Source organism: Phoca vitulina, unplaced genomic scaffold (assembly GCF_004348235.1).
Source record: "Phoca vitulina isolate PV1807 unplaced genomic scaffold, GSC_HSeal_1.0 scaffold3, whole genome shotgun sequence".
Lineage (NCBI taxonomy): Eukaryota > Metazoa > Chordata > Mammalia > Carnivora > Phocidae > Phoca > Phoca vitulina.
Genome location: NW_022589706.1, coordinates 8,764,052 through 8,783,524, shown reverse-complemented (window position 1 = coordinate 8,783,524; position 19,473 = coordinate 8,764,052). Strand labels below are relative to the sequence as shown.

Below are 19,473 nucleotides of genomic sequence, written 5' to 3'. Positions count from 1 at the left end.
ACCTTCCAGTGTTTGATCCTTGCGCTGGCAATGTTTCCTTCCACTGGGAGGTTTCCCTGAGGCACCACTGGTGGAATCTTCAGCACCTGGGCCACTGGTAACTGTACCACCACGGGTCTTTTTTGCCAGTCGGACAGTACATGAGCCAGTCCCCAAGCCCCATCCTACTGCCGGCTCTCTCAGACCACGTCCACTAACATCCACGTCAGTCAGGTCCTCCAGGAGCTGTATCCCAAGACACACTTAAAATTACAAGACATTAACTGGAGATCTCTGGGAACCCTGCGGCAGAGCCCCGAAGGCGGAGCTTTGGTAACTGTACTCCCCCCATAGTGACTCTCTTGAAGGGAGAACTGAGCAGCACTCCACTACAGCCTCCAGGGCCCCAGGACCAAACACTCAGAAATGTTAATATTGAGAAGCTGGGTAAAAAAGGAAAGATGAATCAAAGAGAATGAATTCAAGTAAAAAAGATGAAGTATCCATTCAACTTAGCACCAGCAAAGTGGCTAGTAACCATAACAGCACAGTGATTGTAGTGGGGGGGGGGGCAGCCTGGAGGAGAAGGAAGGGAGAGGAGACACGCTGGAGACTGTGAACGAGGGGCCGGGAGACAGGGCAGCAGCTCAAGCGCCGAGGGAAATGCTGAAGTTGGGAGATGAAGAACCCTGTGAGCTGGCGGGAGTGATCCCGTAGACAGGCGATGCCGGGGACGACCACCACCCAAGGATTAAGCCTAAAGAAGGCAACTGACCTGGGACCCCGGACACTGGTGGAAAGGCTGGTCTGACACAAGGTAGGCACTTCGGGAGATGGAACAGCAAGGAAAAAAAGGATACCCTGAAGAGGTGGGTAGGTTTGTCATTCTGGGAGTGGAAAAGTAAGGGAAATCCCAGCTGATGGTTTCTTATTTTTTCACTGAAGGAGACAGCAGCTCAGAGGGTTTTCTATGTTCATCAACAATTAAGAGGTCATTAAAAGGAAAAGATATTTACAAACAGGTAAGACTGAAAAACTGCTATTTATTTGACAGAAAACTTTTGAAAAAATAAATGGCAGTAATTGGTACTTACATGAATTCAAAATATTTTCACTGAGCACCAAACAAAATAGTTCCCAATCTTTTCAGTAAGAACCTCTATTACTGCAAGACTGCCTAAAACTTAATCCCGCCAATCAGAGCTTCTAATTGGTATGAGGTGGCCAGGTTAACAACCTTGAAGTCATACTTTTAAAAACTTTGTTTAATCTGTACTGAGGGGTTGGCCCCAGGCTGGGTACCCCACACACATGCACACAAACAAAAATGAGCAGTAAGTATTATGCATAAAAGATAAATAATATGTGGTCACTGTACATTCAGAGGGGAACAATGCCTCCTTCTCATGAGGGGCAGAGAGACGGATACAAATCACTAACCCCCAGGGAGAATCAAGCAAGGCTGGCAAAGAGAGGGGAAGTCCTGTGTCCTCAGGGTGCAGCAGAGAAAGCGTGCAGAGACTTCAGGGACCAGGTGGCATCCAGGTCAAACAACCATGAATGGATGATGTCAATGTTATGGAGGGAGGAGCCTTCAAGGCTGAAGAAAACAAAACAAGTCAGGACACCTGACTTGCGGAAGTACTGCCTATTTAGAAAACAATAGAGCATTTGTTTTGGGTTAGGAGATGTAATCTGATAAGAGACTGGTAAACAAGAGAGAAAGGAAAATCTCACCTAGGGAGCACCACACGCAATGCCCTTCTGCACTTCTCAAGGGCCGCTCAACAGAGAATCTCATTGGCCCGTGTAACCAACAAGAGGGTAAAATGTCTTCCCCCAAAAGCTGAGGCTCCCATGATTTTTGAGGATGGGGAGTTCGCTGAGGGTCACCCTGCAGCCCACTCCCCACCCAGAGGCCCCAGTCCCTTGGAATCAACTATTCATTAGCAAGAATCATCCTTAATGAAAATTCTGCTACAAAAAACCAGAAACAAAAACGACACAAGCAAACAAAACTCAAAATGAAAAGAGATGATCATGGCAAGCTTTAACTTCTCATACTGCACGTACGCAAGTGCCATTCTGAAAACAAGGTCTATCCCCTTCCTTACGCTGATTCATCACTGCAGAACGTAACAAAACTTAGCTTATCACTGCTCTTACTACACACCTCCGCTCCAAAAAGTGAAAAACCACCACACAAAATATAAGCTTAGCCCAAATAAAAGTCAAAATCAACGTAAGGATCCTACTATATTATTCCTACACTAACTTAGGATATTATAATCCTTTCAACCTATTTACAAAATATCCTCATTCTAAGAGCTCCAGATGCATTACAAACATCACTGTATTAGATTCTTCTTCTTGAAGTAATTTAAAGTTTTGAAACATGCAAATTTACCTATTTTCTGCACTACCACCTAGGGATAATTGTCATAAAAGGCCTACAACCAAACTCCTCATCCTCTGATTCTCAGATCAGATCATATAAGCTAATCTAAAACTGGAACACAAAGAGATTAAGTCATACAAAAACAAAACAAAAAAAAAATACAAACAGAAAAAAGAAACATGAAAAGGAAATCTGTAAGTAGCATCACACTACCAGTCTAAACTTTGCTAAAGACAGGAAAATTTACTCGATTTACCAAAACTATATAGGCATTTTATAAAGTACTCAAGACATAACGCTTATAAAAATAAGGGGAGAATTTTAGGTGAGATCATCAACAAAAATCATCATTCTTTGGCAAAGAGTTCTTCCAAAATGTCATGTCCACAAGAAGTGATGTTTGTCAAAACCGTGTTTAGACTGACTCACACACCAGATCACCTTCAGGCCAGCTCTGACTCAGGTTTGCTTCATTGGTGCAGGGATATTAGCAGATGCCTGCTCGAGGTAGGCCAAGGAGCCCTGAGGGATTTCGGCTGGCTTTTTGTGCTGGACGTTGATGTCTTCCAGCACCTGCTGCCAATGTCTCAGTTTTGTCAAGTGCTTCTGGACCAGAGCATCTTTCCGCTGCAATTCATTTCTTAGTTCTGAGACATCCTGCAAATGAGGACAACGAAGTAAGAGCAAGTTCATGAAAAGTGAAAATAGTTTCTGATTTGGTCAGAGCTTTAAGAAGTAAATTCAAAACAAGAGAATCAATTAAACCATTGTATGCCCATTACCCTGCTTGGCTCCACTATCTGAACAACCCACAGCAATTCCTCCAATGGAAGATGCCTAACACTGGGAGTTTTTATTTTTCACTTTCTTTTAATAAGTAATACAGATGTTCCAATATTCTAAAGTACCAAGGGCAGCCAAAGAAAATCAGTCTCTTTCCCATCCTGGTCCCCAGGCACCCTCTGTCCAAAGGCTATTGCTGAGAATCTAAAACACTGAGAATCAAATATATGCTAACAACCGTTTAAAGAGTCCAAAACCACTGTTCTATCAGTTCAGGATGAAGTGTTAAAATCTCATATTCAAGAGCTTTTTAAATGAATACCAGCATTATAGTTCTTTATTAAGGCCTGGCCTTGAACATACCTATGTTCTTACTCAAGTGTTCTGACATGATATGATCTGACAATGATAAACTGTAAAATATCATCTTACCCTTCACGTTCTCAACAGCTGATATCAATGAATAAAAAGAATGTTTTCAATTAATTGGGAGTAGTTACTTCAAAAGGTACCAAAAACAATCATTTCAATTTATTGTTCCTCATCAGGGGCATCACAGGTCTCTTGGGCAAGATGATTCTTCTCCCTTCCACAATGCACTCGGCAGGCTTTGGCCCAACAAACTAAATGCCAATAAAGCTTTCCAGTCATTGTGGCAACCTCAACACATTTCCAAATGCCCCAGTTTCAAACAACTGAGATAAATGAAATCCTGAGTCTCAAGGAACCTGGACAGAACATTTAATTTTTGATTCCTTGAACAAAACTTGAGCCCTTCCTGTGTCTAGGGCAGCCGGGGATACACACAGCTCACAATTTTTGTCCAAACTGAGCTTGCTGTCTACATTAATGGCTTCTCCACCTTTTTCAAGCAGCAGAGCCTTTCATTTTCCATGAAACCCAGCAAATGAAACTGCTCTGTTTGAAGCCCATCTTCCCGCCCCCCCACCCCTGGCTCCACTACCTGCCCAGCTTGTCATCAACACTGACAACTAGCAACATTTGTATTCAATCTATAAAGCCCTACTGTAACTCGTGGGAAAAGGATGTATCTCATTTAAAGCACATATGGAATCCTGACAACATGTGCTCTTCCTAAAAGTTGAGGAGAAATGTGAGTTCATACCTCTTTGATAACTTGCTCTGGTTTCTGGACAGATAACTGCAATCTTTTTTGTAGGAAAAAACATTCCGTCTGTCTCGCAATATCCAGAAATTTCTGGATACACTGATCAACACCTTATTTAAAAAAAGACCAAAATATTAAGAAAAACACTAGACACATATATCTCCCTCATAAATGAACAGTCAAAATATCAAAATGGCATCTTCCCATAGATGTAATCTGGAATTTTAATTCTGGTCACAGCAGTGATACTGACTCCCAACCCCCATGTATTAACCAACATTAAATGGCACATAATTTGTGCTTTTATGAGGTGAATGATACCTCATTACAACACAAAAGTTCTTCTGAAGAGAGACAATCCATCCAGAGATCCAGCAATTAGCATCATGACTTCCAGTTAAAATGTAACATATAAAATATAGTACAAAAAAGTCAGAAACACTGGCTGCCTCTGGGGACAGAACTTGGGTGAAGTCAGGGAAGCACAAGAGACTTTTCTCTGTAACACCTTCAAAAAATAATCAAAACTTAACTTTTTTGAAAAAAGCAGTATGCATTGTTGGTTGTCACCGTCCTATACCAAAATGGAAAGCTCATTTTAAGTGGTTCATTATGAGGGACATGTCAATTAATAAACTGAACAAAGAACCAGTAGTATATAGAAATGACTGCATAAATCTTATTCTCTGGCAAAGTTCTCTTAGGATACAAATAGAACTGAAACACGTCGAGTATAAATTCAGCAATTAGGAATCGTGCTGAAGGTAAGAACATAATCTACAAAGAGTAAATTCTTACCAGTCCTAATTTCTTCCTGATCCGTGCCATTGACGTAGTCCTGACTCACAAGAGAAGCAAAGCAAGCCTGTGTGACCCAAACATATAAGAAAAAACATGTCATTCACATGTCAAAAATCTTACTTCAGAGTAAGAAACAACTTCTCTTGAAGTCATTCAATGAGTTTATAGAGTCTGGGTTTGCACATCAGCTGACAAGATATCCTCCTGCTAATGAAGGAACTTGGTACACTGAATCCATCAGACCCTCCGAGGGAGAGCCTGCAAATGAGGCTGCTGGTACGCAAGCACCACCACCTAGTCCCGACTCCTGCCACTCACCCCTTTCCCCACGGTCCCTTTCCACACCAGAGCCTGGGCCCCTGTTCCAGCCCCACTTCCAGCCCCTCCCTCTGATGCTTACATGAACTGTATTACCACTGTGTCAGGACTCGGGTTAAATCATCATCTCCTCAGAGAGGCCATCTCTCTCTACTCTTGAAATGGCGCCCCTCCTGCTCACTATCCTCAAGCCCAGCTTTACTGTTTTTCACACAGTTAACTGACATCATTCCATTCTTTTAGTCCATTATTAGTTGGTTCCCACCAGCAGGTAGGAATTCTGCATGTCTTGTTCACTACACTCCTAGTGCAAGAAGACTGCTTGGCACTGCTTGGCTCACTAAATAGGTTAATGACTGACAGGACAACCTAAGGGAACAAGCTTGCTGTCACATGGATAAACAAGGCCCAAAGAGACAGTTTCTCTAAAGAAGCACCGATCTAGATGAATACGTAATTCAGCAACGGAGTTCTGTGCACAGGAAACTGTCAGAAAATGCACAAAGAAGGCCTATCACTGGGTAGTGGGGTCAAAAAGAGAATGGGATGGGCGCTGGAGAGGGGAGCAGTGGTCAGAAAGGAAGCCTCAAACCTCAGGAGAGCAGAGTCTCACCAGCAGTAAGTAAACTACACTTGGTGTGAGATAGGCATATCTGAGCCCAAATTTAGGCCATCAACCAGATGTGAGGGCCCTTTGGGAAGCAATAAATTGTGCTGTTAGCAGTTTCCCCCATCTGATTTATACAGAAAAATCACAGGACTCCTCCTGGGGAATCCCTGTAACAGCTCAAGAAATCAGAAAAACAAATTGCCCATTCTGTGTATTACTTGGAAAGACGACTCCTGTTGGACCTAGGATATGAATAGGGCACACCTGCTCTGTGGAACCTGTGGGTACTGGAGAACATCCCACCCAGGAGGCCAACCAGGCAAACCCATCAACAAAGGTGGAGCTGCTCCCCCACAGAGAGCAGGGCCACCAGACCCAGTGAGAGGAAATCTGAGTTCAGGAATTTCAGTTCCCTTTTACCTCTTAAAAAAAAAAAAAAAAAGGATATTACACACACAGGTCTTTATAGATAGTTGGGCAGTTGTATAGAGAAGAAAATATGTGGTGGTCTATAAAAAGAATATGCTTTTTTAGAAGTATGTGTAGGATGGAACCTTTGACTGGACAGTAGGGAAGCCCAAGTCCTAGTCCTCATTTGCATAAACTGAGGGTCTGGCTTTGGGCAAGTAATTTCTCCTCTGAGCCTGTTTCTCCATCCGTAAAAGGAGAGGATGGTCTCCAAGGTTCCCTCCCACAACAAGAGGGCATGATCTCAATAAACTCATTCCATTAAAGAGCATTTACTGAGCAACTAGAATGAGAAAGCCAGAGACCTCAAGGGACAGCACCCTTTAAATAGAATATGAAATGAAAAGTGGGCACGCAGGTGCCACGGGCCGCTGGAGGCTCTGAACTAGAAGCCCACACAGACCACAGGGAAATTAAAATGTGGCCTTTGAGATGAGTCTTGAGAAGACTAGATGGGTGATCACAAAGCAGCAGAGGGAGGGCCAGGTAGCAACTCTCTCTCCTTCTTACCTGGCTTTGTCCAAACGCCCTTTTGGGTTTCGTATTCTCTGGGAAGCGCCTTTGGCAGCCAGGCTCATGTGTGCTCCCAGAGTTCCCTGGGTTTTCTTCTACCAGAGCAGTGATCACACAACACGGCAACTGCCTGCTATTTATGTTTCTTCTACCCAACTGTCATGAATTCCTTGAGGGCAAGGACTGTTTTCTCTGTATTCTTACCACCGAAGACAGGGACTGACACACAACAGGCTCTGTCACTGTTCGACAAATACAGATCAAGCACTTGCTATCTGCTACCACTGTATTAGCACTGATGGGGGAATGAGGGAGAGATGGCCTCTGACTTCAGAGGCCTGGTCTGGTGGTAAGTCCTACAAAAGGCACCAGGGGTGGATCCACTAAGGAACTGATGCACAAGTTGGGGGAGGGGACGGAAACGCAGAGACAAAACAAACAGCACATGGAGAAAAAGTCTTCTGTGGCCAGAGTAAAAGGAAACTGCAATGGAGCAGAGAGCCAAATATGCAGAGCTAGGAATACCACAGTAAACTTTCTGGCTCTATCTCCAAGAGTGACAGGTAGCCACTAAAGGGTTTTAAGCATTAGGGCGCTGGTGTTGGCTCTGGCCAAGACTTCCACAGGGCCAGTCTTTCAGCAAGCACTCATGACTGACCGCCACCTCACCTCAATGCTAAATGCTGCTCTAAAGCCTACCAAACCCTCTCCTTTATGGCTTGGCACCACTGCAAAGGCGGCTCATCCTCCTCCCCAATAAATTTTGATGTCCTTTAAATCAGTTATCTCCCAAGTTTTTGAATGTACACTCCCCAAGAAATGCATTTTTCCCATGCAGCCCCAATAACACATTCATTTACAAACTATATTCACGCTCTACTCTGCTACTATATAGAGTATAAAATTCACATGACTTAAAATGTGGAAAAGGTAGCTGCAATTATAAGTTATTTTATTTCCACACAATAATGGCTCGTCTTCCACTCTAGAGATCACTGAAAGCCATCTTATTTTTAAGCACCTATTTTTACCTCTCCTTTGTCTACTACCACTCCCCATTTTCCTTGCTAGAGGGGTTAACTTCTTGGGTAGAACTCAGAGTATGGGTCATCCCTGCCTCCCTTGCCCCTCCAGCTTTCCTTCCTCCCTCTCTCCTAGTACCAAGTTTCACACAGTAACCTTCACGTAAGTCCATTTCATCTCCAAGAGTTCATTAGTTTGGGGCGATCTAAGGGTGGAGCCCAGCGGAAAGGATACAGGCCGTAGCAGTGTGACGTTACCCGTCGTAGATGAATCAGTTTTAAACACGCAGGAATGCGGGGAAGAGCGCTCGGGGATGGCCCCCCAAAAAAGATGGAACGGGAACAACCAACTAGGAACCTAGAAGGGTCCTGAGACTAGGGATGGGCAAACTTCAAGTCCACGTGCTTCCAGAAACATAAAGTTTACGTCTCCGCCAGCAGACCTGAACAGAATTCCGGCCACCACTCAACGTGGAGACGAAAGCAAGTGACTTCCGTTCTCTGAGCCTGTTCCCTTCCCCTATTTGCAAGCCTGATGTGGGCATCACTGAAAGAGACAACTGCCCAGGCGCAGCTTACGTTTCAGGAAAGAAGGTAGGCTGGCAACACGGACGCCCCAGTCTCACCTTACCTCAAAAGATGACTCCAACTCGTCCACCAAGGTACTGTTAGAAGTTCTCGGAGGGCCTGGCGCGGCCTGAAGAAGCGAAGCTTGGCCCCTGGAGTCCCCGGGGTGTCCAGGTGGCTGCCCGGAGAACATACCTCCCAGCGGAGCCGCCATTTCTGGAATGGCGCGCAAGAGGCCCGCTGCGGCTGCGCAGGAGCTGGCGCGCGCAGCTCACGTGGCACGCCTAGTCATGTGACATTGCGGGCCGCCGCAGGCGTCCATTGGGCTCCAGGGAAACCGCGGGTTTGAGAGCCTTGTTTTGTCCTTTGCTGCCGGTAGGCGGCCAGGCTTTTCTTTTTATTTTCCTAACTTAAGCATTAAAGGCTTTGACAGGATTTGACGCTGTTGCGGGGAGTGGAGAATCAGTAACTACGGTGGAGCTAGCCCTTCTCTGGGAGTCGGGGTACTCCTGTGCAAGGCCCGCCTTTGCCTTTAAGATTTGGAGTGATTTTGGCCAAGGCTTTCTCTCTCCGGGCTCAGGTTTACCGTTGGTAGGAGGGAGGCACCCGTTCATTCCACAGTTACTGAGCGCTTTCTGTGCACCAGTGACTAGTCACTGTGGATATAACGAGAACAAACTGGCAAAGCTTCCCTTAAGTTCTCTGTGCGGAGAGGCGGGTAGCAAAAACACTAACGTTGTTAAGCCTCCCTGTCTGTGTGCCTGGCACTGTTCGCCTTGGATATTTATGGTTGCATTAAAGCCACTATGCGGTCTTTCAGTAACTTCCTTTTAGCATTTATTTATCTTTTCAGAAGCTAAGGTTTCTTTTCCCATTGTTTTTAATTTTAAAGTTATCCAGCACATTGATTGAGCCTTCCGTGTCCTAGGCTGTATTTAATCTGGGGTTTTAACAGTCACCCCAAGTCTCTGTTCATGTTTACTGTTTCTGTGGGAGACACACACACACACACACACACACACACACACACACACACAGAGCAATATCTAGTAGAGATAAGTGCTAAGAAGAAAAATGAAACCCAGTAAGGTGATGATGGCTAGTGATGGATTTGAGATGGGTAGCTGAAGTCCTCTCAAAGAGATCTGTGCTGGAGTGACTGGAATGAAAATGTAACCAGAAAACTTTTCTAGATTGGGGGGTGGGGGTGGGGTGGGGGGTGTTGAAGAGGGAACCTGCCTGGCATATTTAAGGAACCACAGAAAGGCCAGGAGGGATGGAGTGAGGGAGGCAGAGCAGAAGTAGCCAGAAAAAGCAGAGGCTCCCCTTTGCCCATCAGGTCTCAGATCAAAACTCCTCTTCCCCGTGTCAATCTAAATGAGCTCCACACTCCCAGCCACTTCACCCTGTTTAATTTTCTTTACAGCACTTAAGTATTACATGAAATTACCTTGTTCATTTGTCTTCCTTGACAAAATCACCTGACACACATGCACCAACAGGAATGCAGGCTCCATGAGATCGGGGCCTGCCTGTCTTATTCACCTGCATTCTCAACACCCAAAACTGCCAGGCATAATTGTTGAACAAAAATATAATGCATAAGGGAACTAGTGGACTCCAGCAGTTCTCAAACTGTTTTGGGTCTTAGGACCCCTTTACATTCCCAAAATATTACTGAGTGCTACAAACATTTTTGTACTACAAACATGTATGGGTTGTGTCAGTATTTATTCAATAAAAACTTGGAATAGGTAAAATATGTATTAAAACAGAATTTAAAAATACATATATTTAAAAATAAGCCAGTTAATGTTAGCATCAATATTTTAATATTTATCTTTTATAAAACCAAAAAAAAAAGTCAGAAGAGTTGGGAGTCACTTTGTTTGCAAAAATAGAAGACTAACGCTTCTCACCCTCATGTAGTCTTCAACCCCAGTGGCCATCTGGGACTGCAAGAGAGCCTTGAGGCTGGGTGGTGATACACATTTCCCAGCCTGGATTTTTGATGACCATGGGGCTGCTTCAGTTTTGGTTTCTCTACTTCAGCTACCTCTTAACACTATTGTATTCTGAACCACTACTGTTTTGGATTTGGTGCTTGCCATAGCCATGCCTGGTCCTCACGGATAGACATGGGTAATACCGCCTGCCTCTGAGCGTGGTTGAGATCAGTCAAGGGTTTGTGTAATACCTGGCAGCCAAATGTACCTGCAATGACAACTAAATTTCATCTCAGTCAGATTAGATAAGCACATGAATCCAGGGCTAAGGCATGCCTTTTGGATCCCACACTCTGGTAAACACAGGAGTTCTGCTGTTCCTCTGTTTATAAAAAGCATTTGATAGAAAGCTTTCTATCAAATCCCTGCTTCGCCTTCTGAGTCACTGAGAAGAAATCTTATTCCAGTTTCCCTTCACAAGCCTCCTCTCCATCTTCCCTGACAAAGGAGCTTCTGGACATGGATACCCAGAGGAAACTGTTTACTCAATATTCCTGCCTGATTTTCTTTAATTCTAACAAATAACACAAATATGCATGCCCATATCCATTCCCTCCCTATAAACCACTTGAGACACATAACATCCTCTTATATGTCAAATTTTTAAAATATTAAAAATAGGGGTGCCTGGGTGGCTTAGTCGGTTAGGTGAGCAACTCTTGATTTCGTCTCAGGTCATGATATCAGGGTTGTGAGACTGAACCCTGTATCAGGCTCCGTGCTCAGGGGGGGAGTCTGCTTGAGATTGAGATTCTCTCTCCGTCCCTCTGCCCGTGCCCCCTGCACACTCTCTCTCTAAAATAAATAAACCTTTAAAAAGTAATAAAATATTAAAAGTAACTCCAATGAACAGGTTTCTTGTCAAATGTTCAGTCCTAAAAAAAGAAAAAAGTATAGATAGATCCAACTCAGGGGTAATTTGTTCACCTAGATAGAAAAGAAAGAAAGAGGAGAGCTTTGTCCTAAATCTGCGTAAGTAGAATTTTGTTGATTGGTTGTAGTCCCAGGTGGTAAGCAAATACTTTACCTATGAACAGTCTCTTTTATTGGTCTTATTCCTTAACTCAAATATATTCCACATCCACTCAAGTCACTGAACTGACAGAAAGCATTACAGTGTAACAATTAAGAAGCCAGCTCTGGAGGCAGGCTCCCTCCTGTTTAAATCTCTGCTCTCCCACTTAGTAGCTTGGTGACATTGTTGACATGTTCTTAACCCTCTCTCTGGTGCCTGTTTTCCCCATCTGTTAACATGGGGATAATAGCACCTACCTCACCAACTGATAAACTCATCACTGAGTGCCCTAAAGTGATTATTAACATTGAGAAAATACTGTACCATCTTACTTAGTTCACCTAACAGCCAAAAGAGACAAGTTATGCTATTACTAGGTGTACAGTAATACAGAATACCAGAGCCACACCAGAAAGCACAAAAAGTTGATTTATTATTTCTGACAATTGCATAGTAACCTTTTATTCCTCGCATCACAAATCTAAAAGACAACTTTGCTCAATTAAAAACATATACTCTGAAAATTAATTAGGTAGTTTTTAAACATTTGATCATTTATAGAATCTCTTAAAAATCTTTGCCAAGCAAGAGATTAGCTTTACCTTTATAAATCTCTACATAAAATGAACAAATCAAGGCAATCAAATTTTCTTTTGTTCTACATTTTTAAATACCACCCTTTGTTTCCTTTGAAATATTTTCATCCATTCATTCAAAAATATTTTGAGGCTCAACTGCCCATTTAAAACAGAATGAGAGAGTTTTAGAGGATGTGAACTAAGCATTGTTTTGACTGAACCGAAGCAAGAACTCTATCAGGGTCCTTGTGGGCCTCCCAGTCATGCCCTTCCGCAGATAGGGAACCTCATCTTTGTTGGTCATCACACCTGCTATATCTAAATGTGCCCACTTAGGATGAGTCACAAATTCTTTCAGGAACGCTGCAGCCGTACATGCTCCTGCAGACCTGAAGAGAAAGACAAAAATCACTGTTTAACCCCGTGTAAACATGCAATGAACATTTCATTAAGATCCTCTATTCTTGCTAAGTAGCTTCTATGACCAGAGAGCAAAAGTCAAGTTTATGAGATTAAAACGTAACGCAAAAACCACTTTCAGAATATTTATTTTCAGGGGCGCCTGGGTGGCTCAGTTGGTTAAGCGACTGCCTTCGGCTCAGGTCATGATCCTGGAGTCCCGGGATCGAGTCCCGCATCGGGCTCCCTGCTCGGCAGGGAGTCTGCTTCTCCCTCTGACCCTCCCCCCTCTCATGCTCTCTCTCTCATTCTCTCTCAAATAAATAAATAAAATCTTTAAAAAAAAAAAAAAAAAAGAATATTTATTTTCAGACATAGCTTTAAGCAATAAAGGGTAAATTCTAGATTCCTCTTCCCCATAGTAATGAATTCACCTATTTTTCATCTCTTTCCCTTACGATTTGTTTAAAATGACTCAGCTGTGAAAACATGCAAAATTTTGAGCACCAGATGTAAAATACCTTGAAAATTAAAGATGTTCGAAATTAGTGCTTATTAGCACTGTATCAAAAGGAAATTAGCTACACTTTCTGTGAAAGGGCATAAAATTTAAAGTCATTTTGGTAACCAATGACTGTAAAAATGTACTTTCAGAGCTCCTTTTACATACCTGTATTTTCCAATGTTATTAATATCAGCAAGCTGGCAATCTACAACTTGTTTTGTATAATGTTCAAAGAGAGGCATCCTCCAGACACGATCGCCCGTTTCAATGCTGGCCTAAAGAAGAAATAGGTGTAATAGCTGGAAGACTGCATGAAGTAGGACACTGATGTATTCAATGATGGAGAGAAAGAAAACTGTTCTGACCTGTTACTCTAAAACAGGCAACTATTCAACCGGGTCCAGAATCATTTCAGTTAATGAAAAGATTTACTTAAGAATTATAAAAGAAATCAGGAATGTTATAAAACATCCCACAAATTTGTAGGGCATTTGCTAAAATCATCAATTCTTACGGATCTCAATTTACAGTACGCTGGTATCCAGCAGTACATCGACTGTGGGACTGATTATGGGGAAACAGCCTTTGTGATGCTTGTCACCTCAGTGTGCTAAGGAATACATGCCTGAAACTGCATCACTGAAGACCAGAGTCCAAGACAAGGTGACCTTATTCATTCACATAATCATATACACACTCATTCACATTCATCATTTACTGAATCTTGACAGAGCACCACCAGGTGTTGGGGCTATAAAGAAATTCAACATCTGAGCCATCAGAAGGCTCTGAGGCTGGTAGGAAAAACAGATACACAGACTGTTTTAATACACTGTGGTCAGAAAGAAGACCCAAAAGTGAAAAGTCAGGAAGCAGCAACAGAAGCTGTTATTTGGAGACATGAGTAAACAGCAGCTGAATCAGCCCCAGGGTTGAAAGTAGCTGCCTCTGGGAAAACAAGACTGTAGACTACTGTAGACTGCTGACTGGTATTGAAATGTTTGTGCACACAGAACTTTTTTTTTAAAAAGCTTAAATTGAAAAAAATCAAAACAACAGCACTGTAGGTGCTTAATAAAGAGGGACACTGAGTGCATGACAGGCCAGAGGAGAGTCCGCCTGCCCAGCCTGCAGAGACAACTGAGCTGAATGTCACAAGGGTTAGGCAGGAAGGGTAAATTCAGGACCACAAACCAACATCCAAGTATGTATTCAAGGACATCTTGGATTTGTCCCCCACTGGCACATAGTAAGCTCCTATTCATTACTTGTTGAAAGAGGGAGATACCAGAGTGGTCTGGAGCTCAGGAGAGAGACGGGGGCAAGCAGCGGAGAGGTGCTGGCTGAAGCCACTGGGCTTCCATGTGAAGATGGGGGAGGATAAGAAGAGAACATGGTCTAGGACTGAACACCCACGAAAGGGGCAGACAAAGGAAAAACCTGGCAAATGAGGCTGAAACAGAAGTTAGTGAAGAAGGGAACCAGAGAGATGATCACAGCAGCGAAGAGTGGGGTGTCACCAAGAGGCTGGACTTGCAGGCTGCCTCCAGCCAGGCTAGGGTAAGGCTGAGTGGGTGAAGGCATGGGGGGAGGGGTGACAGGAGACGGCTGTTTGGAAGAGGCAGGCTGGCTATGAACAGCTGTGCACGAGGCACAGCGCATGGCAGTCAGAAGACGTCCTTATCCCCACCCACGAACGGATCAGGACAAGCCCTACTTACAACAAGCATTCACTAAAGGTCATCCTTCCTTGACAAAGCTGTTCTCATAACCTTTTCTACCTCAGGGAGTCTGCGCGATGGCCGTGGTTTGTGAGTCACTTTCACATCATTCTGAGACCACAGGAGGAGAGGAGGAATGTGGTATCACAGCTATCATTTTGAAACATTATTATAGAGAACCCAAAGCACATTGAATAGATGTATTTTCAATTCAAAGGCAAATCTATGACATAAAAATCACTTTAACAGGGGTAGGGGTAGTAAAACAGTAAAAAATATTATTCTAGCTAGAATAATTTAATCATCTAGCATTTTAGTCTCTATTATTCCTACCTCAAATAGTTTGTTCCACAGCCAGGACGAATTGGTAAAGACCCCAGTGGCACCGGACCCCAAGGCTATGTCCATGGCACCTGCAGGACACAAGCCCTCAGGTCAGCATTCGGTCTCTCCAGGCATGATGGCTTTCTATGCTGCTCAAACTACAACTACAGCCTGTAATTTGATTTTAATATCTGCTTCATTTTCATAACTAGAGAAGCTCTGAAAATCCTTACTGTATATATTTAATATCTTCCTACTTTCTCAACTAGAATTCAACTTGAATTATTAAGGAAAATGTAAAAAAGGAAACAATACCAAATATCACCAGTAATCTCATCCTCAGCATTAACCATTACATGTTTTTAATATTTCCTTCCAGATTTTTTCTAAACTTTTAAAAAACATAATTAAGACCATACTGTTCATGTCCAAGTACGTGTTCTTCCTCTTGTGCTTTAAACATTTATTCCACTTTTAGAAACAAATGTTAGAAAGTAGTTTTAATGATTTTAAAAGTCCATTAGGTAGAGGTATCATAATTTACTTTCTATGGGTCATTTAGGCATCTCTAATTCCTCAATATTTTTAATCACATCTGTAAGTATCTGCTATTAAGATTCTCTGCCCCTTTTTCTTTTTTTTTGGAAAAAGGTATTATTATTTTATCATACATATTTGTTTCATCTGCATTTCCTTCTCCAACAAAGGTGCATCCATTGGTTGACTTCTCTTTTTACATTTATATATATTTTTTAAAGATTTTATTTATTTGAGAGAAAGAGAGAGGGAGCATGAGAGAGAGCACAAGCAGGAGGGAGGGGGAGAGGGAGAGGGAGAAGCAGGCTCCCCACTGAGCAGGGAGCCCGATTCAGGACTTGATCCCAGAGCCCTGGGATCATGATCTGAGCCAAAGGTAGACGCTTAACCGAATGAGTCACCCAGGCGCCCCTACATTAATATATCTTTAAAAATCAAGTTAAAATCCAGATTTCCAAGTTCTTTGTGGGCACACATTCCTGAGCACCTACCTCCATTAGAATGCTGCAGCTTAGCGCCACCTTCTCTGGTTCTGGTACCAGCTCCCAGCAGTTTCATTTGTTACTCGCCTGGCCCTGGCTGCAAGCTCTGGTGCAGGGATCATGTTTGATTCCTAAGTATGCGCTTAGGGCCTAGCACATTGCCTGGCACACAGGAGCTCAGTATTTATGCAAAGGGAAGAGCAAACCCCACTATCATTCAGTACTAGGACACTCCTGGAACATCAGAGGAGACACCACAGAAGACGAGGGCAATTTTATAGTTTTCACAAGGTGGTACTTGCTCCCTGTAATACAAGGCGTGTCCAGGTTGCTCCTTAATCTTTAACTGTGGCTTTGCATGGTGGCTTTTCATGGACTGCTTGTTAGCATCTCCCCCAAGGAAAATGGATACTTGAAAATACAATTCTATACACTGTTTTGTAGACTTTTTTTTTTTTTTTACAATAAACAAAACTTCCCACATCCTTCCATTTCTTTGCAGTTGGGATTACTGGTTGTAGGACACCCAATGAGGGGATCCCCTAGACTTGCATGTTTGTGGGTTAATATCTGCACACATCTCTGATTTAAGAAATAGAGCTCAGAGCCATCATTTCATTTTGTTAATCTTGGTTAACCCCCCGGCCACACACACACACACACACACGATTACGTGGACTTTCCAGAGAAGGGAGTAGCACTTTAAAAATCCATTCCTCTGTGTCATGAGGGCTCTGGATTGTACATTTTCCCCAAAACATCACAAGGAAATTACGTATTGTTGGTTAATCATAAGGGATGGCAAACCGTTGACAATTTAAAACAAAAAGTAGTGACCCATTTGTAAAACCCTGTGATTCTGCATGACATCTGAGCAACCTGGGTCTGTTTGGTCATTTGTTCTTCAGGTTTTGTTACTCTCTACCTCCCAATTCTCTCTCAAGCCTATCCACTTCTCCCTACTGCTACTGCTACCATCGTCATCCACAAACTGGACTATGGTAATAATTGTCTTAAAAAACAGCAATGAGGGCGCCTGGGTGGCTCAGTTGGTTAAGCGACTGCCTTCGGCTCAGGTCATGATCCTGGAGTCCCTGGATCGAGTCCCGCATCGGGCTCCCTGCTCAGCAGGGAGTCTGCTTCTCCCTCTGACCCTCTCCCCTCTCATGTGCTCTCTCTCTCTCTCTCTCTCAAATAAATAAATGAAATCTTTAAAAAAAAAAAAAAAAAAACAGCAACGACAACATAAACTTCTGGGAATTTCGAAATACATACGAAGAGAATAGTACAATAAATGCACAGATAGCTGTTAACCAGCACCAACAATGACCAACTCAGGGGCAGACCTGTTTCATCTATAGCTCCCGCGCAACAGATTATTTTGAAGCCATCTGCAGATACGCTAACATTCATCCACGATACACACACTCAGGCATCTACAAGAGTCCACAAGCACACTGCTCACCCGCCTACCTGGCCGGCCCGTCACCTTGGGCCCTTCTCCAGGGCATTCTGCACGTAGCCAGCACGGGCCCTTTCACGGCACAAACATGATCTTACTGTCCCCATAGCTTCCTGCTGCACTTGCCTCAGGACAAACCCCAGTAACACATCAAGGCCAAGCTGGGGTCTGGTGCCTCCTAGAATGTTGGCCTCGTGCGCCCACCCCAGCCGCACCGTGCTCTTCCCAGTTCCATTTGCCGTTACCCCCACACACCCCAAAGTGAAAGGTGCCCTCCGCTGGGATGATCTTCCTTCCCTCCTCCACCCAGTGATGCTTCCTCCTTCAGATCCCAGCTCAAGCAGCAGTTCTCAGCAAGATGCCTGATCCTCAAAAGTAAGACTGTGATATCCTCTACTAAAGCAGTAAGAAATGACGGATGTAAATATTTAATATGATCCCAACTGAGATCAAGGCTCTAAAGCTGATTCTATTACATTCTTTAGAAAATGCTCTATTTTCTACATACGGTGACAGAACTGCTACCATCACCGATTTCAGAATTACCAATAGCAGAGGCCTACATTCCGTATTCTTTTCCGAGGCCCACTTGGAGCCAAAGGTGCTAACTGATCAAGTTACCCGAATTGTCACAGTTTCACAGAAACATCAAAGCTCCAAAGAAGGTGCTGATGTCACCACTCTTGTTCCATCCTAAATCACAACCATGCATGAGGAAAATGGAAACAGGCAGCACAACTGAATGGCCATCCCCTGAAGAGGCCATGGCTCCTACAGTCTGGTATAGGCCTGCCTTTTCCAGGACAGTAACACTGTTTTAGTGTCTGCCAGGCCAGGGACATCAACCTGGATCATCTCATTTCATCTGCACAGAAACCCCTCCTGTCAGTGAGATGCTATTATACCCTTTTTACAGATGAGGTTTCTTTGGCCTTGTCCAAAGTCCCATGCTATTAAGACGCAGGACAAGTTTTAAAATCAGGTCCTCCATCTCTAAAGACTGTGTACTTCCTCCCACCATGAACCTGGGGCTGGAAAGTGTTTCTTAATCTTCCCTTTGATCACAGCGACTGGAACTCAGAAGGGGCTCGGTGAGTGTGTGGGGAACTTCAGCCAGGCCAACACGTGGGCAGTGGAAAGGCTCACCCATCAGCTTGCTCTTAGTTACCTGGGGCCAACTTTCCCACCCTCAGACTAGGAAAAAAAAGGGAAGGGGGCTATGATTCCTCATTTACAGAAAGGGTGTATTACCACCCACCTCACCACTGCCCCTCAAACACCTAGCAAATCTATGCGCTTATTGTTAAGAGCCACATAAAGGGGAAAACACGAACTGATTTCTGCTAAAGTAAAGGCTCACATGAGCAGAGGAAGAATTAAAACCAAAGGATAAAAAACTGAATTTTAATCTTAAAAGAGGCAGAGACAGAAACAGAATGAATCCCTGGAAAGAGAACTGTTGGATCAAAGACTACTAATATCTGCTTCTTGCAGCAAAGCAATACCTGTTGTCATCCCTCCGGGAATGAGTTCGTGACTCCACAGACCCAGTGGGCTTCTAGCCTTCCTTCAGCCAATGTTTGCCACATGCAGGGGCTGAGTTAAAGAGGCTTCCTACAAACCCCTCCCAAACTCCACCACTCTGTGAGGGTAACGCGCGCCTCCCAGGTACTGATGTCCCAGGGGGATCAGGTAACTTGCCCAAGGCTGAAGGGCTATAAGCGGCCGTAGGAGACAGTGAGTTGGCGTGGAGCTCATGCTGCTGCCGCACACCTCACGCCACCCGCCTGTTAAATGACGACCTTCCCATCCCCCCCCACAATGTTTTTGTTTCTTTGTAACACCAAGTACAAAAA

General features: G+C 43.7%; 2 protein-coding genes across 2 annotated transcripts in view; both read right to left on the bottom strand.

The window, feature by feature from the left end:
* Positions 1-601: 601 nt before the first annotated feature.
* MED28 (mediator complex subunit 28) lies at positions 602-8,839 on the bottom strand. The gene is made up of 4 exons (XM_032400062.1): positions 8,653-8,839; positions 5,088-5,154; positions 4,287-4,399; positions 602-3,034 (listed from the first exon to the last, which is right to left on the bottom strand). Exons 1-4 carry the CDS (start codon positions 8,800-8,802, stop codon positions 2,837-2,839), a joined length of 528 nt encoding a protein of 175 aa, XP_032255953.1. The 5' UTR covers positions 8,803-8,839; the 3' UTR covers positions 602-2,836.
* A 3,185-nt stretch (positions 8,840-12,024) lies between these two features.
* Positions 12,025-19,473, bottom strand: part of LAP3 (leucine aminopeptidase 3) — a 31,671-nt gene continuing 24,222 nt past the window's right edge. Inside the window, exons 11-13 of the mRNA XM_032400059.1 lie at positions 15,146-15,225; positions 13,257-13,366; positions 12,025-12,576 (exon numbers count right to left, since the gene is read on the bottom strand). Coding sequence (XP_032255950.1) covers positions 12,387-12,576; positions 13,257-13,366; positions 15,146-15,225 — 380 coding nt within the window. The 3' untranslated portion in view covers positions 12,025-12,386. The remainder of the gene's footprint in view (positions 12,577-13,256; positions 13,367-15,145; positions 15,226-19,473) is intronic.

Excerpts from the sequence above, each read along its gene's own strand:
- MED28 (XM_032400062.1), bottom strand. The coding sequence starts at position 8,802 with ATGGCGGCTCCGCTGGGAGGTATGTTCTCCGGGCAGCCACCTGGACAC. Across the intron at positions 5,155-8,652 it reads AGTTGGAGTCATCTTTTGAG|GCTTGCTTTGCTTCTCTTGT; the intron begins GTAAGGTGAGAC and ends TGGGTCACACAG. Across the intron at positions 4,400-5,087 it reads TCAGGAAGAAATTAGGACTG|GTGTTGATCAGTGTATCCAG; the intron begins GTAAGAATTTAC and ends TTTTTAAATAAG.